This window comes from Penicillium taxi (assembly GCF_028828555.1).
Source record: "Penicillium taxi strain IBT 34144 chromosome Unknown utg000003l_segment0_segment0, whole genome shotgun sequence".
NCBI classification, from domain to species: domain Eukaryota; kingdom Fungi; phylum Ascomycota; class Eurotiomycetes; order Eurotiales; family Aspergillaceae; genus Penicillium; species Penicillium taxi.
Window position 1 is genome coordinate 1,470,638 of NW_026643205.1, and position 20,274 is coordinate 1,490,911.

At 48.8% G+C, this 20,274-nt stretch overlaps 4 protein-coding genes across 4 annotated transcripts; 2 read left to right on the forward strand and 2 right to left on the reverse strand.

Annotated features, from left to right (window-relative positions):
- Nucleotides 1-1,169: 1,169 nt before the first annotated feature.
- Nucleotides 1,170-6,685, reverse strand: csmB (putative chitin synthase; the record flags this gene model as incomplete). Its single annotated transcript, XM_057206667.1, has 4 exons — nucleotides 1,170-1,267; nucleotides 1,337-2,643; nucleotides 2,709-6,311; nucleotides 6,378-6,685. 4 exons carry the CDS (start codon nucleotides 6,683-6,685, stop codon nucleotides 1,170-1,172), a joined length of 5,316 nt encoding a protein of 1,771 aa, XP_057064347.1.
- Nucleotides 6,686-8,135: 1,450 nt separating this feature from the next.
- chsE (chitin synthase class Va) lies at nucleotides 8,136-13,830 on the forward strand (the record flags this gene model as incomplete). The annotated part of the gene is made up of 3 exons (XM_057206668.1): nucleotides 8,136-8,242; nucleotides 8,300-8,488; nucleotides 8,562-13,830. 3 exons carry the CDS (start codon nucleotides 8,136-8,138, stop codon nucleotides 13,828-13,830), a joined length of 5,565 nt encoding a protein of 1,854 aa, XP_057064348.1.
- Nucleotides 13,831-14,556: 726 nt separating this feature from the next.
- N7495_004018 (uncharacterized protein) lies at nucleotides 14,557-15,057 on the forward strand (the record flags this gene model as incomplete). The annotated part of the gene is made up of 1 exon (XM_057206669.1): nucleotides 14,557-15,057. One exon carries the CDS (start codon nucleotides 14,557-14,559, stop codon nucleotides 15,055-15,057), a length of 501 nt encoding a protein of 166 aa, XP_057064349.1.
- A 56-nt stretch (nucleotides 15,058-15,113) lies between these two features.
- On the reverse strand, nucleotides 15,114-20,198 carry N7495_004019 (DNA mismatch repair protein; the record flags this gene model as incomplete). The annotated part of the gene is made up of 8 exons (XM_057206670.1): nucleotides 15,114-17,923; nucleotides 17,993-18,079; nucleotides 18,133-18,229; nucleotides 18,284-18,403; nucleotides 18,665-19,300; nucleotides 19,361-19,949; nucleotides 20,003-20,082; nucleotides 20,148-20,198. The coding sequence occupies 8 exons, from the start codon at nucleotides 20,196-20,198 to the stop codon at nucleotides 15,114-15,116; spliced, it is 4,470 nt and encodes a 1,489-aa protein (XP_057064350.1).
- Between the last annotated feature and the right edge of the window lie 76 nt (nucleotides 20,199-20,274).

Below are 20,274 nucleotides of genomic sequence, written 5' to 3' on the forward strand. Positions count from 1 at the left end.
TGGCATAGTAATGCCTTGCTCACCACATTTGAAACAAGTGAGTGATATCCGATCTGTCCACAGATAAGCGTATTGATAATGAGCCTCCAGGACTCAGGATGTCTTCTTCTTGGAGATATTCCACCTCAACGCTTATTCATTTTGGAGGAGCTATCCCTGACTCTTACAATAGCCAAGGATGAAAATGCTGTGAATGCTCTTACCGCTAAACAGATAGTGTCGCTCTCAAGTACTTCTGTGATTCCTGTAGCAATCCTGATAACGCCTGTAGCTCTTGATTCGGATTTGATATCGAGGGCAATGGCCCTGGTGCCGGTGATGCTGAGGATCCTAGAAGCTTGGTTATCGTTAATTCCATGCCAATCGCCGTTCCAATCTTATCTTTGAACATTTTCATGTTGCTGCTATCTCAACGATGCTGCGCGCGTGCGCTGGAAATGGACCACGGCAGCATCACCTTAGCTGCCTGACAGGTTGATATGGCTTAGTATTGCAGGGATTTGTTGGCAGTAAAGAGAACCTTGGAAACTTGGAGTGGTGAATACAGGATGGTGTATACAGACTCCTTATGCGGGTAAGTGTGATGTAGTGGAAAGGAGAAGGAAAGAAGCTCCGGAGGTTCAATATGTGTTTGGGTGCTCCTGATCTGGAACAAGCTGGGGATGTGTAGACCGGAGTGACTTGAAACATTGGAAGATGTAGGTGTCGCCAGATCCACCTAGGCCAGCCACATATATAACAAGTGAAAGTGAGAGTGAAACCTCGAAGACAAAAAGTAAGAGTAGTCCACGGGTGAAGTGAAAGCGAGTGGGCAAGCCCTGGAGATTTTTAAACACTGGAAATCGGCTATGAAACCTAAACCTGCGAGTATTTCCATCAAAGTCCCATCTCTATTCTACATAGTACCTATTGATTTTAGAATAGATAATTCTCTCATGTATTAAACGTTAAACGTTGATAATGTTCACTCGCTGTATGATTTATTCGAGAGGTCGAAATATTGAAAGCTAATATAGGCAAAAGATGAAAGATGAGAAAACCCATTCCTAATTCTAAACGCCAGACATGCCGAAAATTGCCATCAAAAAAAGGGGAAATATCTTCATAGATGCATGTCACAACGGAAAATATGCGTCAAAAAGACATTGAGTCAAAAATATAATCAGAGCTCACATGTTAGCCAGTTCTTGATCGATCTGGCGATCCAAGAAGGCTCGCTTCTCGCCAGTGAGCTGGGCTTGCAAGCGTTGCTCGACAAGGGCGCGGACTAGAGAGGTACAAGTTAGTGACATTGTAAGGGATAAAGGGAGTGACTGGAGAAAGTGAGGAAACTAACCCTGCTTCTTAGTAACTGTGTCAAGATCAACCTCTGCGAGACATCCACGGATGGCATCGGTGATAGACTGTTCATCCACACTAAAGCCTATGGCTGAGTTGCGGAAATCAAAGGCAGTACTGGTTGGTCGAGATGGATACTGTGCAAGGGGGCTGCGGGAGCGCGAGCCACCCAGAAGGTTGTCAGTGCTTGCCATGAGCCCCATGCTGTGGCGACTGGCGTTGTTGGGATTGTCTCGGTAGGCGCTCAAGTTGCCGACAGACATGTGTCGAGATGCGGCAGCAGGATTTTGACCGCCCATATGAGGAAGATCGGTGTAACGAGAGAAGTTGGACATGTGCGAGTTACGGTTGCCAGGCACGTTGCTGCCAACGAATGGTGCGGGCGATTGAGGAGGCATGTAGGGACTGGCGTGCTGGCCAGGGCCAGGGAAGCCAGTTAGGATAGTTGAAGCTGGCTTGACAGACGAGTACTGCGATTGCATCTCATCCATCTCCATAGCTTGTTCATCCACGTATTGAGTCGGGTAGAACTTCTCATTCGCACCTGCGTCGCCACGTCGGCCAGGCAGGTTGTTGAAGGCAGCATAGTCATCCCAGCGCTGCAAAGGAATGCTTCGAGGGTCAAATGGCTCATCTTCAACGGCAATGACACGCTTGTCACCTGACTCACCGATGACCACACGAGTGTTACCCCAGGTGAAATCATCTTGTTTCCAGAAGGAGTACAAGGGCAGGACGAAACTGAAGATAGGGAAAGCCAAAAGATAGATGATCATCCAGCCAATTTGCTGCCACTGGCGTTTAATGAGGAAAACCAATGCTTGAAGACCATAGATACCCGCTAACATGGCAATTGAGATCGTTGGGAAGGGCTGGCTTTTATCAGCCATCAAGTAAACCAAGTAGCCTAGGTAAACACAAGTAGCAGGAAGAATAACTGTTCCGACCAGATCCATCAGAACGATGAAACGCATACTGAAGCAGCAGAAACCACATAGGTCCTGAAGAGCTGCCAGTTCCATCAGATTATGGACGGTTGAGTTAATCCAGCGACGACGTTGTGAAATGAGCACACTCCAGGTATCCGGGGCAGCAGTGTGTGCGAATGCACCAGGGAGGAACTTGTATCGCATTGCTGGGAAGTGTTTCATCATAAGTGTGGTCAAGAAACGATCCTCTCCAAGAGACAAAAGGTTCTTCTTGTGGAGCGTGTCAATATCATTGTCCGAGTATTCGTCGATAATCTTTTCCGAAATAATGAGAGGGCGACCCTTGTCAGCTGTGCGAAGACGATACATGCAGAAACTAAATTGATTGTGTTAGGGCCCATGAAAAGCTTGAGAATAATGAAAAGCAAGGGAATGACTTACCATCCAGGAAGACAGGTGACACTGCCAAACAGGGACTCGAATGCCTTGGTAAGATGATGCGAAATGTAGTATTCATAGACTTGGATCATGGTCCACCAACTTCCTTCTTCATTCTGGAGACTGGTCTCACCGCAGATACCAACAATCTTTGCATCTGCCGCACATGCTGCAACCAAACGATTCAAGGAGTCTTCTTTGACACTGGTATCCGCATCGACCATGAAACAATACTCATACAACTCTGGATCGACACCGATGATGTTGTTGATCTGATGGAAGACCTCCAGTTCCATAGGGGACATGGGGGCGCGGTGGTGGACACGATTCAAGAATTTCATCAAGAGAACCTGAGAATCTCGCTTACCACGGTTACCCGGCTTGGACTTTCTCTGCTCAGATTCTTTGCCGACCTTGACAACCACAATGTAGGGAACGACGTTTCCTTCAAATTCATACAACCCAGAGAAGACCTTGGCGTAGTTCAGTTGGTCGCTACCCTGGCCGATAGACTTGAACGGCAGTGCCGGTGGATCAACCTTGGGATCAACTCCCAGAATATCGAGTACAATCTTGGGCGTGGGTCGGTCATTGCCTCCACCGACGATCATACCATCACAGATGACGAAGAGCAGTTTTCTCTTGTTGTCATACTGCAAAGCAGTCAAAGAGTCCAGACCCTTACGGAGAGCGTCTTCACCTTCGGTGTAAGCAGGGACAAGGCAAATCACAAAGCGGTCTTGGGGCGACGGGACTCGCTTAGATCCAAGCTGCAAGGCTGCCAAGAACTTGATGAGGACGACAGAGCAAATGAGAATGGTGAACGAGAGGAGGAGCCAGTTGTTCACAGTGCACCGGGCATCGCCTCGGAAGTCTACGATACCCTTGTAAAAGACGTAGTTCAGGCACCTCTCGGCGTTCTTGAACTCAGTCGTATCTTGCCATTTATCTGTAACATCAGTTCCAGCGTAGTTTTTGAAAAGTGTAGTAACGGCGCTTGGTAGGAAGCTATAACTATCGATGTCGTTCATTTCGTCAAGGGTGTAGAAGTAGTCCGTGAGGTCATACACCTTCTGATTCAGAATAACCCAATAGCGTGAATCCGAGCTAGCTTGCTTCTGGATAGTCTTCTTGGTCCATACCAACGGACCTTTGTAATAATCGGCAATCTTCGGCAAAAAGACATCGCCATACCAGGTGATCTTGTGAAGCTTGGTGCTGGTTTGTGGAAAGTTGGTAGGACCACAATTGTGCTTGGCGGTAGGATAGACAATAGCGCTGGTGTCGTTGTTTTGAAGCGTGATGGATTCGCTATTGACAAATGAGCCGCAGTATTGGGTGAGTGGTGGAGGGAAGTATGCATCCAGATTTAAACCAGCAAAATCTTGCATGACCGATGCGGACGTGTCCTCTCCCGTGATGTCGCTGTGCTGCAGTGTGTAAAACTTGGAGATATCGTAAACTCGACCATGGATACTAACGTAGAAAGCGCTACTTGTGGTATGCCAAGAGACTTCTTGTGTATTCCACACCTTGTCTTTGTTGGGACACAAAACATCACCAAAGGCAATAATGTAGAAACAAACCAAGGCGTTGAACAACAAGATGATAAGGAATAGAACAACCTTTTCCCTCCACGCCATGCGAACATCGGGGCGCTTCATACGACCAATATATCTAAGGACGAAGGATGGAATCCAGAAGGTGAGGGCCCAGGTGGCGCCTGCCCATGCTCGACGTTTCCAAGTAATGGGTTTCTTCTCGATGTGCTTGGGTTCACCCAACTCAGCATCGAGATCGCCAATGTAGCGCCCGTAATCGTCGTAGTATGCAATGTCACCCTTATTATCATCACCTTTGTGGCCGAGACCATAGTCACCAACACCGCCGGCGTTGGTGTAGGGCATACTGGGGGCAATCGACTTGGCACCTCCCATGACACTCGGCGCCACCATACCAGACTGATTCATCAATAGGTCATCTCGACTACCCAGCAAGTTGGAAGACTCGCCGATGGGATGGCCATCTGGGGTCAGACCTGGTTCGTAGGCAGTAGCGCCATATCCGAAAGGGTTTGCATAGGTTTCGTCAGGCTTAAGATCGAGCATGCTCTCAGCTTCCCACCATGCACCCTCTCTCATCCAGATTCGCTGATTTCCCACAATGGCATCGCCGTTGCTCCAACCCCTCTCAAGTATCCAGCTTTCAACGCCATCTTGACCTTCTGCACAACCAAGTCTAGAGTATCGGGCTACGAACTCCTCCACATCGAAATCGGCGGTGAAATCAAGCTGCTTCAGACGACGATTGGCCCATTCAGGAAGACGCCAGTCTCGTAGCTGGCGTGAGACTGTACCCGCTGACCAAGCTGTACTTGAATTGACAAGCTGTTCTGGGGAGTCATCGGTAGGGTGGATAGAAAGATGGTACCAGACACGACTGCTGCCAAGGGTGGTCGGAAGATCGAAACGTCCCCGTTTGCCAAGGGATATGCCCTCGTTCTCGACGGGGAACAGAAGCTGCCGCAGGACTGAATCAGCTTCAGCTTCCAATCCGACCTTCTCCAAGACTCCCTGCCGTTTATCTTGTTCGTGATCACGCTCTCGGGCAGCGGGAGTGCCGGTGGCTCCGAGATCAGCCTCTACCTGCGCCACAGCAGTATTCATTTCGTTCATGACCGACTGGCCAACTGCCGGGACGGGGACTCCATCCTCTTTCATCTCAGCGTTGATACCGAGGTCATCATCGAAAACACCCCTCATTGCAATTGCTTTGCCCAAAGCAGGACGGGGAATGTCGATGACGGTCAAACCGACAGTGTCCTCGTTAGACCATTGGGCTGGGCCTCCATTGTTGGAGTCGTTTTCCAGAGTCACTTGAATATCAGCTGCAATAGCCTGGTTTGCTTTTTCAATGAGCCAGTCCACGAGGGCTTCGTAAATGCCCGCAATGAGGATTTCGCGCTCATCTGTAGATATATTAGTAAGTAACACCTCGGGATCGATTCCAAGAAGACCACCGACGTCCTCACAGACGTCCTCCAAGTCTTCTTGGTCCACCATGAGACCAACAGCATTGCCAAGCTTGAGGAGACCGGCAAGGACGGAGAGCAAATTTCGTTGAGTGGCGCCTTTTATGCCAAGGGCCTTGAGGTTGGCTCGAAGATCCTCCGCAGATGCTGTATCATCTGCGGTGGGGAGATAAAGGGGAGAATTATAGGATCCAGATCGGCTGAGTAGAGCGTACGCGGAGGGATCTTTCAGGTCCAGAAATTCACGTTCTGCGGGGGTGGAAGCAGAGGTCAGGAGGTAGTAGAAAACATCGAAGGCACGGTATCCAGCCTCATTCGGGATCTCGAGGAGACCCCGTTGTACGTTGATGCCAGACGTCGAAAGAGCTAGAGATGAACCGACCACGGTGCCCTGAAGGGTCAATGTAAATGAAACAGAGAGGGCGGAGTGTAGGGAGTACGATGGATTGAAGGAAGTCACAGCCGTCAGGAATGGTCGAAGTGCAGCGAGGGCCGTGAAAGTGGTCGCGGGGGTGGGAATTGGGAGGGCTGCGATGAATGGCTCCAATAACGATGGGGTAGACTGATGGAGGGAGCTAGTTCAGGATTAGTATACATGATCACATCAGGATTACAAAGCGATAACGAGTAAGGTTGCGCACCTGAGAACGATACATCCATCTTCTGCTCGCCGACGGGCATGCTCCCACGCTCGGACAGCCAAATCACGATCAATGGTAGCTCCATTCCGCCCATCCGGTAGAATTGTTGCCGCAGTTACCCATGTATTGACGACCAAACTTGTGCTGGAGTCTAGTTGATAGGGCTGACCGGCATTATAGAACGAGTGCAGAGCATTTAGTAGCGTTGTGGTCGAGACCTGGGTCGTATGGTGAGAGGTCGGTGTAGGACCTCCGGAGATACCAGCGGACTGGGTCGAAAAAACCGAGTATCGATTTGGGTTCGACATGATGAAAGCTGGAGGGTGCTAAACTGCAGCCCAAATAACACTTTCTCTCGTTTTAGCAGAGCATGAGAGTTGTTCTGTCAATGACTTTTGTTGATTATCCGCTAACGAGGGATGCAGTGTGATGAGGGACAAGAGGTAAATTGTCAGGGCCAAAACAAAAGTAATCCTCCAGTGGGATAATTGAGCGAGTGACTGGAGTGTAGACTCCTGGTGTGTTTTGAAAGGAGGAGATGAAAGTGGAAGGCCCAGAAGTGATAAGGTAGGATGCGTGGAGAAAGCGATGGATAAAATACGGGGTTGAAAAGTGGACAAATACCGATCCCTGTAGCACTGACTTGTAGCTTTCCGAATGCACTCCGTAATATACACTAATTATGAAACGAGCATTACCTAGAAGAGAAGAGAAAAGAGATTAAATCAAACCCAAGATATAAAACAAGATATAAGATATAAGATATAAAGAATAAAAAATAGAGTCGATAAAATCTATGAAGTAGTATTGATGTATTCAAACAACCGATAATACGACCATACGATAAAGCGATAAAACTTCAATACACAAATCTATATTTGGGATGTCTCACAAAGGGGCAGCTTGCCACTCGCCACGAACCCCTAGTTTCACTCGGCCCATTCAAATTGGACCATCTCCTCACTTTTTAATATAGAGAGGTCCGATGTTTAACATTTTGGCATTTCATATTCTGATATTTCGATGCTTTCGGCTTTTTGTTTGCATATGATAGATGTATACGTATGTACATTCCAGGGACAAGGAACAGAAATAGGAACAGAAATAGGAACAGAAACAGGAACCCAGGAACAGAACAAAACATGGGATTAAACCCTAACTAACCATAAAACAGCCGGTTACGCTAGTTCTCAAAGTGGATCTGTGTTTACTTGAGACTCAAAAGTACTAAGTACAACATTTCATCAACTCCTTTACACAGTACATCTTTTTATAGTTTAGATTTCTCAAGTGAAGCTTCGTTCCAGTAATAATCTCCTTTTAAGTAAGCTACGGAAAAGACCCCATAGATGTTTCACTATGGAGATCCTGAGTGGAGAGCTATTCTTAGTGTGTGACGGGTATAATACAACCATACATAGTACAGCTTTGGTGTACTCCGCAGTGCTCGTATTGACCGGACCTTATCTCACTTATCCCCAATTTCTAATTTCCTTCATAGTTGTCTTCCTTCTGTTTTCACTCGTTTTTAAGTCTGAGACTAGTTCATCACTCTAACTTCCATGATTGAGATCATACTTCACTAGGATTCCCCTTTTTGTTGAATTCCTCTTTGTCACATTCCAGCTGCCAACCCCCTCGTACATTCTTCGAGACCTGTCGAGACTTCGCACTGCTGCTTAGTCGGACAGGCCTCCATTAGCCCGACTACACTCGTTTCTGACCCTCAACCTCAAGGTTCGAGGTTCTACTTTCAAGATGGCCAACGTGACTGGGACCGGTCCAGCACACGCTCAATCCTCGCTTCCTTCACTCCCCGCACACCTTCAGTCGGATACACATCTCACAGCTCATCTGGCCAGTCGGTATGTCAAAATGATACCTGAAATTGGAGCGCGTTGCGCGTGCTAATTCCTCGTCAGATTCCATGTGGGCTTGCCGACAGCTCGCCTTTCATCTCAGGCATTGATTGCCCTGAATACTTACAGCTCAGCCACGAAGGGTCCAGATGGTACAAAAGAGGGAAGTGCTGCGGGAGAAGCAGAAGATTTGGCTCGTCGTGCTTTCACTCGATTGGGAGCCCGCGCAGAGAACCAAGCAGTGGTGTTTTTGTAAGAATATTACCCCCTCTTTCTCCCTTCAACACTGTAAAACAGCGGGTTAGCGGCTAACCTCCTAATCTAGAGGAGAGAGCGGTTCTGGAAAGACCACTCTTCGTTCACACCTGCTGTCTTCCTTCTTGTCCTTTTCCTCCACCCCTCTTTCTTCAAAACTCTCCTATGCCGCCTTTGTTTTCGACACCCTCACCACCACCAAATCCGTCACGACACCCACAGCCTCCAAGGCTGGTCTTTTCCTTGAACTGCAGTATGATGCCTCATCTTCCGTCAACCCTACCCTGATCGGTGGAAAAATTATAGATTATCGACTGGAGCGGAGCCGTATCTCTTCTGTGCCTACGGGAGAGCGAAGCTTCCATGTCCTCTATTATCTTCTCGCAGGAACCAGCGCCGCCGAGAAATCCCATCTTGGATTCAACGCCCCGATTCACATCCAAACCGGCGGAGATGGTGGAGTGAGCCATAAACGATGGCGTTACCTGGGACATCCCACTCAATTGAAGGTTGGAGTCAACGATACTGAGGGCTTCCAGCACTTCAAGACCGCTCTACGAAAGCTTGAGTTCTCGCGTGGGGAGATCGCTGAGATATGTCAGATTCTGGCCAGTATCTTGCACATTGGTCAGCTTGAATTTATTTCTGGATCTGCTACCACCACAGGTGCGGATGAAAGCGGTGGTTACTCCCGTGATGGTGGTGAGACTGTGACGATGGTCAAGAACAAAGATGTTCTTGCCAATGTTGCCGCATTCCTCGGTCTTAGTGTGGAAGCTTTGGAAAACAGCATGGGCTACAAAACTCAGACAATCCGACGCGAGCGTGTGACGGTAATGCTGGACCCTAAGGGTGCACGTAACAACGCAGATGCTTTCGCCCGCATCATATACTCACTTTTAGTCACTTACGTTATTGAGACGGTGAATCAGAAGATCTGTGCTGCCGAAGATAGCGTTGCGAATACTGTCTCCATCGTCGACTTCCCCGGCTTCGCTCAGTCTTCTACTACTGGCTCAACCCTCGATCAGCTTCTCAGCAATGCGGCCACTGAGTCCCTATATAACTACTGCCTTCAGTCATTCTTTGATCGTAAGGCTGACACGCTGGACCGGGAGGATATCGCTGTGGCTGCTACCAGCTATTTCGATAATGTGGATACCGTACGTGGCCTTCTGAAACCTGGCAATGGTCTCTTGAGCATCTTGGATGATCAGACTCGTCGTGGTAGATCCGATGCTCAGTTCCTTGATGCCGTTCGCAAGAGATTCGAGGGTAAGAATCCAGCAATCTCTGTTGGTTCTTCTGGTGGCGTTGGTGGTGGTTATATGTCACAAGGCTCCCGTTTCGCTTTCTCAGTCAAGCACTTTGCCGGTGAGGTCGACTACTCAGTAACCGGCTTGATTGAAGAGAATGGAGAAGTCATCTCGGGAGACTTGATGAATTTGATGAAGTCTACCCGAAGTGACTTTGTACGAGAGCTGTTTGGCCAGGAGGCCCTGCAGACCGTCTCCCATCCGCGGGAGAGAACAGCCATCATGCAGGCCCAGGTATCCTCGAAACCCCTGCGCATGCCGAGTATGGCCCGACGCAAGGTTAACCCACAGGCAAATATCGCCCCCTCGGAGATCGGAGAAGTAGACGAGGATGAGAGTCAAGCTGGAGGCTCCAAACGCAGTACAGGTCGAAAGACCGGATTGATGACTGGAACAAACCAAGGCGCCTCTGGTCAGTTCCTCTCGGCTCTTGACATCATCAACAAATGCCTGAGCTCATCCAACGTGAACCCGTACTTTGTCATCTGTCTCAAGCCCAATGACCGTCGCATTGCAAACCAGTTCGACAGCAAGTGCGTGCGCATGCAGGTCCAGACTTTTGGTATCGCTGAAATCAGTCAGCGGTTGAGAAATGCCGACTTCACCGTCTTCCTCCCGTTCGCTGAGTTTTTGGGTCTCGCTGAAATTGACAACCTTGTGGTGGGCAGTGATAAAGAAAAGGCTGAGGTTGTCCTGGATGAAAGGCGATGGCCTGGAAATGAAGCTCGCGTTGGTAGTACCGGTGTCTTCCTGAGTGAGCGATGCTGGGCAGATATTGCCAAACTCGGGGAACGTGTCCAGACGACCTTCAAGGCTGCAGGTTCTGACGAAGGCGACGTTCACACTCCCGGTGGAAACATGGATGCCAAGGTCCGCCTTCTTCACCCGACTGACCAATCTCCTGGTGCCTTCATCTACGGCGATGAGACCAAGCAGGGTGGTTATTTCGGCGGTCGGGATCTAGATGGACGCTCCGAAGCAGGGGCATCAGCCTTCAACTCTGGCGATATGTTCCAAAATTTCGAGACCCGAGAACAAATGCTGGAGAAGGGTAACGAGACGAAAATGGAGGAAGTTGAGGATGTTCAAGTCTCAGGGACCCGCAAACGCTGGATGGCGCTTGTCTGGATGCTGACCTTTTGGATTCCCGACTTCATGATTAAATTTGTCGGTCGCATGAAACGTCAAGATGTGCGAACTGCTTGGCGTGAGAAGCTTGCTATCAACATGATCATCTGGTTTTCATGCGGTGTCGCCGTCTTCATGATTGTCGGTTTCCCTGGATTAGTCTGTCCAACTCAGCATGTTTACTCCAATGGTGAGCTCAGCGACAAGAACGGCAAGGACGGTGCAGATTCATACATTGGTGTTCGAGGAGTTGTCTTCAACCTTGGTACCTTCGAGGACTCTCACTACCCCAACATCGTACCAACAAAGTCTCTCAAGAAATACGCCGGTACAGACGCAAGCAATCTCTTTCCTCTCCAGGTATCAGCACTTTGCCAAGGTGTGAATGGAAAGGTTGACCCTAGTGTGCCCTTGGACTACCGATCAAACTTGAACACTTCCTCCAGTACGACATCCTCAACCTCCTTTGATATCAATGCCAAGTACCACGATTTCCGCTACTGGACTGGTGATTACCGACCAGATTGGTTCTACGAACAGATGGTTATGTTGCGGGCTAACTACAAAAAGGGCTACGTCGGTTACACTCCAAAGTACATGAAGTCTCTCGCAGATACGAAGAACATTGCTAGTATTCACGGCAAGGTTTACGATTTGACCTACTACCTTGCAGGTCCTCGGGTTGCTCGTTTCCCGGAGGGCAAAAATCATACCGGCACCACCATCGATACCGATTACATGAACTCTGAGCTTCTCACTCTCTTCCAGCAAAAATCAGGAGTTGATGTTTCCAAGTACTTTGATAACCTCGATCTCGATACGGACATGCGCGCTCGGATGCAACTCTGCCTGGACAATCTGTTCTTCGTTGGCCATGTCGATACCCGAAACTCGACTAAGTGTCAGTTTGCGCGATACTTCATTCTTTCCATCTCAATCCTCATTATTTCCATCGTTGGCTTCAAGTTCTTTGCTGCTTTGCAGTTCGGTAAGAAGGCCTTACCCGAAAACCTCGACAAGTTCATCATTTGTCAGGTTCCAGCGTATACCGAGGATGAAGAATCCCTTCGCCGTGCCATTGACTCCATGGCTCGTATGAAGTACGACGATAAGCGCAAGCTCTTGTTGATTGTTTGTGACGGTATGATTATCGGTCAAGGCAACGATCGTCCCACTCCCCGGATTGTCTTGGATATTTTGGGTGTGCCCGATACCATCGACCCGGAACCTCTCAGCTTTGAGAGTGTTGGTGAGGGTATGAAGCAACACAACATGGCAAAGATCTACTCTGGTCTCTACGAAGTACAGGGTCATATCGTTCCTTTCTTGGTCGTCTGCAAGGTCGGCAAGCCATCTGAAGTTTCTCGCCCTGGTAATCGTGGCAAGCGTGATTCTCAGATGGTGCTGATGCGCTTCATGAACCGCGTTCTCCACAACATGCCCATGAACCCTATGGAACTTGAGATGTACCACCAGATCCGCAATATCATCGGTGTCAATCCCAGCTTCTACGAATACGTTCTACAGGTCGATGCCGATACCATGGTAGCCCCAGATTCTGGTACGCGATTTGTCTCAGCCTTCATAAGCGATACCCGTCTTATTGGTCTATGTGGAGAAACTGCCTTGTCCAACGCCAAAACATCCATCATCACCATGATTCAGGTTTACGAGTACTTCATTTCTCACAACCTGACCAAGGCATTCGAAAGTCTTTTCGGCTCCGTCACCTGTTTACCCGGTTGTTTCACCATGTATCGTATTCGTTCTTCTGAATCCGGTAAGGCCCTGTTCGTCAGCTCGGAAGTCGTCGATGCCTATGCTCAGATTCGTGTGGATACCCTTCACGAAAAGAATTTGCTCCATCTGGGTGAGGATCGATATCTCACTACTCTCCTGATCAAACATCACCCCAAGTTCAAGACCAAGTACATCAGCCGGGCCCATGCCTGGACTGTGGCACCTGAGAGTTTCTCTGTCTTCCTGTCACAGCGTCGCCGATGGATTAACTCCACTGTTCACAACCTGATGGAACTGATTCCCATGGGTCAGCTTTGTGGTTTCTGCTGTTTCAGTATGCGTTTCGTTGTCATGATCGATCTTCTCAGTACCGTCATCCAGCCTGTCACCATGGCCTACATCATCTACCTCATCGTTTACATTGTCCGAGACACAAGCACGCTTCCAATCACGTCATTCATTCTTCTGGGTGTCATATACGGTTTACAGGCGTTCATCTTCATCGTCCGTCGCAAGTGGGAAATGATCGGTTGGATGTTCATCTACCTTCTCGCCATTCCTATATTCACACTTGCCTTACCTCTGTATTCCTTCTGGAACATGGACGACTTCTCTTGGGGTAACACTCGTGTCATCACAGGAGAAAAGGGTCGCAAGGTTGTCATCTCCGACGAAGGTAAATTCGACCCAGCCTCCATTCCCAAGAGGCGCTGGGAAGAGTACCAGGCAGAGCTCTGGGAGGCCCAGACCTCGCGTGACGACCGATCTGAGATGTCAGGATACTCCTATGGCACCCGTTCTCATCCCTTCCACCAACCGCAATCTGAATATCAAGTGTACGGAGGAGGATACGCCAGCTCTCGGCCCGTCTCGACCATGGAAATGCCTCTTCTTGCATCCAACTCACGTCTCTCTGTCGCTCCATCGGAGATGCTTGGTCACCCTATGGACATAAGCATGGACGATTTGAACGCGCTGCCTAGCGACGACGCCATTCTTAATGAGATCCGTGAGATCCTCAGTACTGCCGACCTGATGTCCGTTACCAAGAAGAGCATCAAGCAGGAGCTTGAGAGACGCTTCGGTGTGAATCTTGATCTCAAGCGGCCTTACATCTATTCAGCTACCGAGGCTGTCCTTTCAGGTCTTCTCTAATCAGCCAACTGTCGCTTTCTCATCAACATCTCATTTTAAGAGTCGTTGGTCGTTTCTTGATGCTCTATGACGGCATTCACGGGTTTTTAAACGTATGTTAGTAAAGTATGCTGTCTTTTTCCATTATTTCAAGGTCATTTCGCAAAAGCCCGCGCGGCTAGGATATATCTCTTCAAGCGATTTTTTTTTGCATGGATGATAGCTTCTCTGAGCATGTATTTTGGGGTGTTTCTTTTTATTTATCTATTCCCTGTTCTTACTCTTTCCTTTTTCTATCTTTGTTCTGCGTGGTTTCACCAAAACTGCCTGTATTAATCTTCTGGGGCGTGAAACTGCATTTGAATCTGATAATGTCTCTGGGTCTTTTGACTGGTGTTTGACTGTTCCTGAAGTCTTCAGTACTCTAAATTGTTCCAACGCTCTAAGATTCTTAGTTACCTAGTACGAACCTTTTGTGGTGTAAGTAAGGTTATCTAGTTCCAAGGTTATGGCGTGTTGTTATGCCAAGTGTGGGGTAATCATCTGTTTTTATATCAAGCACACCTTTAAACCCCTTCCAAGGTTAGTTAAACATCAAGTAAATTTCACCATGTCATCTTGACCTCACTCAAAGCACCCGTGGACTCAGTGACACCGTGATCCTAGTTATTGGGCAGTCTGTACCGGTACTAAGATTAATTTTCATAACTTGGTATATTCTCATATACCTCAGTCAAGACAACCAAAATGGCAGAACCATCGTCATCATCAACAACCCAACCCGAAACGGGAGCAGCAGAAGAGCAGCAAAAGAAAGAAGCACTAGCAGCATTCACAGCAACGCTCCACTCAGTCGGCACAAACCTAGAAGCGCCGCTCCGCGACCGCGCAGCCACGATACAATCAAACACGGCCGCACTAAAGCTCCAAGAGACCTCGCTCCAAGAAAGTTCGGCTAGGCTTGCGCGGCAGAATTCAGAGTGGGAGGATATTGCCGAGGAGACGAGGCAGGGGTTGAAGGAGATTGGAGATGTGCAGAACTGGGCGGAGGTGATTGAGCGGGATTTATTGGCTTTGGAGGAGATGATGGATAGTGTTGAGGCTAAGGAGCGGGAGGTGGAGGTGGAACTTGAAAGAGAGGAGCTTGAGAGGAGGAATGGGGATGTCAACGAGGATCTTGATGGGGATTTTGGTGTTGATGCTGGTAATAGCAAGAAGAGTAGTAGAAGTTGGTTCCGATGGTGGTGATTATTTTATATTTTGCTTCGCCTGGGCACCAGATTCAATTGTTATGGATATCGAGACTAAATCTGACTCTCTGCTTCTTTCTCCATATCATCATCTTCTACATATTGTCGCCAAATATCCACATCTGTCTCTTCATATTCGTCCCAATCCTCCCACTGGCCCAGACTCATCAAATGTCGCATAGTCGGCCGACCATGCGGACAATTCCATGGTTTATCAATCGTCCCCATATTCTGTACAACGCGTTCCATTTGCCGCTGCGTCAAGGTCTTTCCGATCATGATACTAGACCGACATGCGCGCATGGCAAACATCTTGCGCACCTTGCTAGGCCGGGGCACGGAAATCCCACTAGCAACAGGCGACTCGGACAAAAGCACAATCAGCTCTTCCAGATCACGCGAGCCAAAAACTACCTCCTTGCTAAGTGGTAATGAGACGAGCTGACACCGACGACCGATGGGTTCATCGCCGCTCTCGTCGACAGTTACTAGGAATCCATTCTTTTCGAGCGCAGCCCGGTTCTCTAGAACAATTTCCTCCTCGACGGCAGTTAAATCGAGGCGTTGGGGACGGACCAGTCGTTGGTTTTGAACAACAGTGTCAGCCTGAAGGCGTTCGAAATTGTATTTTTCATCCGAGGCATGTTGGTCAATGATGAAGAGCTCGTCGTGCTCGTCGCCGGGTCGGACGGCAAGAATGAAACCGAGGTTGAACTGACCGATGATCCGCATTTGGGCGAAGTCTGCCTTTCTCACTGTGAGTGACAGTCGTTCTTCAGCGGTTTCACCCTCGGGATCATTGGCTTCATCCGGCCTGGAAGGTGAGTTCCGGAAGCGTAGACAATCGCGAAGCCTTGCCATCTGCGATTGGAGTTGAGAGATTGACGAGTCAATGGTGCTTACGAGGTGGACAGTTGCGTCGCGGTGAGCGGCGCCTTTGTTCATCTTCTTTGCACGTCTATCGTTGTAATCGTTTGAGAATACGGCTCCCTTTTCGGCCTGGTTAATCAGTCTCTGGACGACGGCTTCTTCTTGCGCTTTCTTCTGAGCTTCGTCGAGATTGTCTTCGACGGGACCAGCAATTTTTTCCTCTTCCCCCACTTTCTGGGGATCCTCCTCGGGAACATAGTCCATGTCCTCGGGCGGCGGAGAAGTAGGATCTTGGTCCTCTTCATTATCTTCGCTTGCGGATTCTTCGTCTTGGTCCTCATCTTGCTCTTCGTCGTCGTCATGACTGTCATCTCCAGTCTGCGTTCCTGGTGCTGCAAAGGCCTTCATATGTTGACCAAATATATTAGGTCTAGAAGGTGTGTGAATAAGTCGTTTGCGCCGCGGAGTATCTTTTGATAGACCATGATCGGACGTACGCTTACGAGGAATACCACTACCTACCACAGATTTCACGGTGTGGCCGCCGATAGTGATAGTGGCCATCTCAGCCGGCATTCGACGAGCGCGCATTCGATCAAAAGCAGTTTGAACCACGTTCGGTGCTTCACCATATTCATTTGTTTGTTGGCTAGTCTCTTGTCCTACTTCAGAGGGCTGAGTCGAATGCTCTGCAGGTCTATCCGATGGATGATTGTCCATCTCTAGCGGTAGAACTTGGATGATACTGCTGCCGACAGACGGAGCAGGCGTAGATTTGTTAGATCCAGACAAAGGAATGTTTGTAGGTTGCTTTGATGGTTGCTGTGCCACTGCAGCTTTTGTGGGAGTATTTACTTGGCTTGAGCCGTGCTGCGAGCTCCTAAAACGCCTCATTTCACTAACAGCCTGGGAGGGTTCTGGTTCTTCCTCGGCCGTCTGGTCTCCATTCCGGCTTTGACTTCGAGTGTGACTCGGGGTTGCAGGTCTAGAAGCAGATTGTCGACTCCGACTTTGACTCGTGGTTACAGTTCCAGAAATACTCTGACTTAATTGCCGTGCAGTGACGAACCCTGGAAGTGATCCCAACGCTTGCTGCTTAGTAGCCGATCTCGACCCAAGCGCGTTTGACTGGGGAATCGTTTGGTCGGCAGCTTCAAATAGTTGGACAAGGGACGCTTTTAACGACTCAATAAGAGCGGCTGCATCGTGTATTAGAATGGTACGTTTATCAGGCGAGACATTGACATCGTAGGCATTCGTGTCCATTTGGAAATCAGCAAAGATGAAGGGAGACTGAGAGACATTGAACGATTTATAGACCTCATTGAAAGCCTTCGCAATCTGAGGTAGCCCACAAGGCCGCGAATTGACGTAGAACATTTGTCGGTCAGGAGTCTGACGCCCTTCACCATTGACCGGACGTGAGATATGTCCCCGAACCTGGATCTGATTAAGCTGTTCATCGCTACCAGCTCGTCTCATGGCAGCAGAAGGCTCAAATTCCAATTCCATATCGAGTGGAATCAGAGCATTAAGCGTCTTCGCTCCGTATACATTGGCAATGTTCTCTTTCGTCGTAGGGTTTAAGTTCGTAGAAAACACAACGACATTCTTTGTCTTGCCAACAGTGTTACGGACACTGAATCGGACACCACTGCTAATGCAAGCATACGCATGCAGCAGATTTAGCACTTTGCCATATTCCCGCTTGATGTTCTTCTCTAGCTCACGCCGGCGCACAGGTAGTCGCTTGAAGATGCCCTCCACTGACGCAGTAGTTCCTCTCTGTCCGGCCACAATCTGAGTCTTTTGGAGCTTTCCTGATATCTCGAAGTCGAGTCGATTCGCACGCGGGGCCTGGTTTGCTTGAGCGGTGACAACGTGGAAGTCAGCGACGGCGCAGAGGGAGGAGAGTGCTTCGCCGCGGAAGCCAAAGGTATTGAGACTTGAGAGGTCGTCGAAAGTTGATAATTTGGAGGTGTAGTGTTTTAAAGCTGAAAAGAAGAGAATTAGCTTGTATTTACATAGGATTGAGAATTAAGAAGCAAGATATCAAAGCTTACCTACGTTCTCATAGTTATCTGGTGAGATTCCACTGCCATTGTCCTGTACCTCGATCAAGTCCAGTCCATTATTTTTGAATCGCACCTCTGTTCAATCAAACGATGAGTATATCGTATAATGAATGACTAAAGCTACATACCGATGGTGGTGGCGCCTGCGTCGAGACCGTTCTCGACTAGTTCTTTAGCAACGGAGCATAGGTCGGTGATGACCTGACCGGACTGGATTTGATGAACCTGATAGACCAGTTAGAAGATATACACTTTTGGCCTTGAGTTCAGAGCACATACAGAGCTGGCCTTGATGGCCTGGATAGTCGCCATTATCCCATGACGTTTGTGGAATTCGTACGCGTCGCATACGCGTGGGTATAAATTGCCAAGATCAAGCTCCCCGCCCCACTGGACTTTCTTTAATGAAGGTAGATTTACAATTCTTATACTCGGGAAATTATTTCCAATATCAATTGTATTATAAGGTACAGAATAAAATGTATTGCTGTCCAGACTACCGCCTTCTTAACAATGAAAACAAAACAAAGCAAAGCAAAACACTATCGCTCAAAATGCCCGATTCACAACGGGTTATCTTCAAATAGAAAAGCGGTTGGGTAACACAACAGGAGCGACCAAAGTCCAAAGATATATAGTATAGCACACCCAAGCGCTCACAATCTTTACCCAGCTGGCCCAGTAAGTCCGGCCTACTGGTGCAAAATCGACGGTGGTGTCAACCTGTAATCCTTGAGTCAACAAGGTAGCCACCCAGGTTGTTGCCAGGAAGAAGATGATATGGAAGAGAGAGTAATTGTACTGAGTTGAACCACGCTCGTCATCCTTGCTGCTGGTCTCAAACTCGTCTTCGTCGTCGCTCTCATCCAAAGCACTAGCGGGTAGACTGCCACTCTCCACAGCTGCCCGCAAAGCTTCGGCGCGCATCTCACGGCGGCTGCTGGGCTGCTGAGTTACCAGTCCATGCTCATTATCATCCATGCCCAGCTCGGAGTAGTTGTGGCCACCCTTGGAACCTAGCGCAATGCCTTGGGTTGCCGCGCGGGTAGTTGTATAAGCGATAGTAGCCATAGTGACGAGCGCACCCAGGACAACGGTGACAGTTCTTGTACCACTAGATCGAATCAGAGGGTTGCAGTTATTGTCATCTGGCTCCATCGAAACGGCAGACATTGTGAGGTAGGTGCAATAAATGGTCACCATAGCAGCTTGCGCCAATCCCGCGCGGGGATTGGATTCCTGAACAGCAGGCTGAACAGATACAAAAGAGATGATAAGGAAGAGGACCAAATTAATCTGGAAAAGCGTTAGTCTAAACCTGAAATGAAAGTCCTAGGTCAAGAAGGGGTTATATACCGAGATGGCAATCTGGTTCATGGAGCATTCACTTCTGGCGAAGAAAATGTACATCAGAATAGTCATGGTCAATGACACCAAGTACATGCCGAGAGTCGACCCGATAAGCAGTCCGCGCCAGAGGCGCGAGTCACTATCCTCGATCTTCTGCAGACATAACTCGGCCCATGAGTGTGCAAGGTCCACCAGAAGGACCAAGCCCAGGAGTAAGAAGAGCATGGCGCAGAAGAAAGCAATATAGTTTCCATACACGAAGAAAAATGATTCGGGGATAAAGAAGGATGTCACGACAAATGCCAGCCAAAGCACAATCTTTGGGCCCCAAAAGCCATTCTGAAGTGAGGCGCGACCATCTCTGGAAGTCCTGACACCCAGAAGCATAAGAGCAAGAATCAAATGGAAGAGTCCGAGGCCGAAGTTGATACGATGGACCGCCACCCAACCGTGACATTCTTTCCCGTCGCACCGAATCTTCATGTAGTCAAGGGTCAGGCCTTGCAATTTCTTCAAGGCCCATGGTGTCAGCATGATCCAGGACACGATGGAGTTGATCAAGAGGATAAAGGCGTAAGCGATTCGTGTTGCCATACTATGCTGCAGTCAGTTTCGTTCGCGCTAAGCAGCCAACTTGTCAGATGGTACCTGTTCTGGAACTTGCCACAAGAGCTACAGACTGCAGAGCAAGTGGCAGCTCCACAGCATGATGCTCCCATAGTAAAAAGCTGTACGAGAAACGCAGAGTTGTTAATGGTGATTCTCGTATATTGTTGAGCCGGGAAAGACTTACCGTGCCGACACTCGGCACCGCCAACAGCGGAATAGATAGAAGAGCACCCATGGTAGGGATGGAGGTGTAGGTTCAGGCCAAAAGTGCACAGGTTCCGTTGGATTGAGAAAACAACAAGAGACATGAA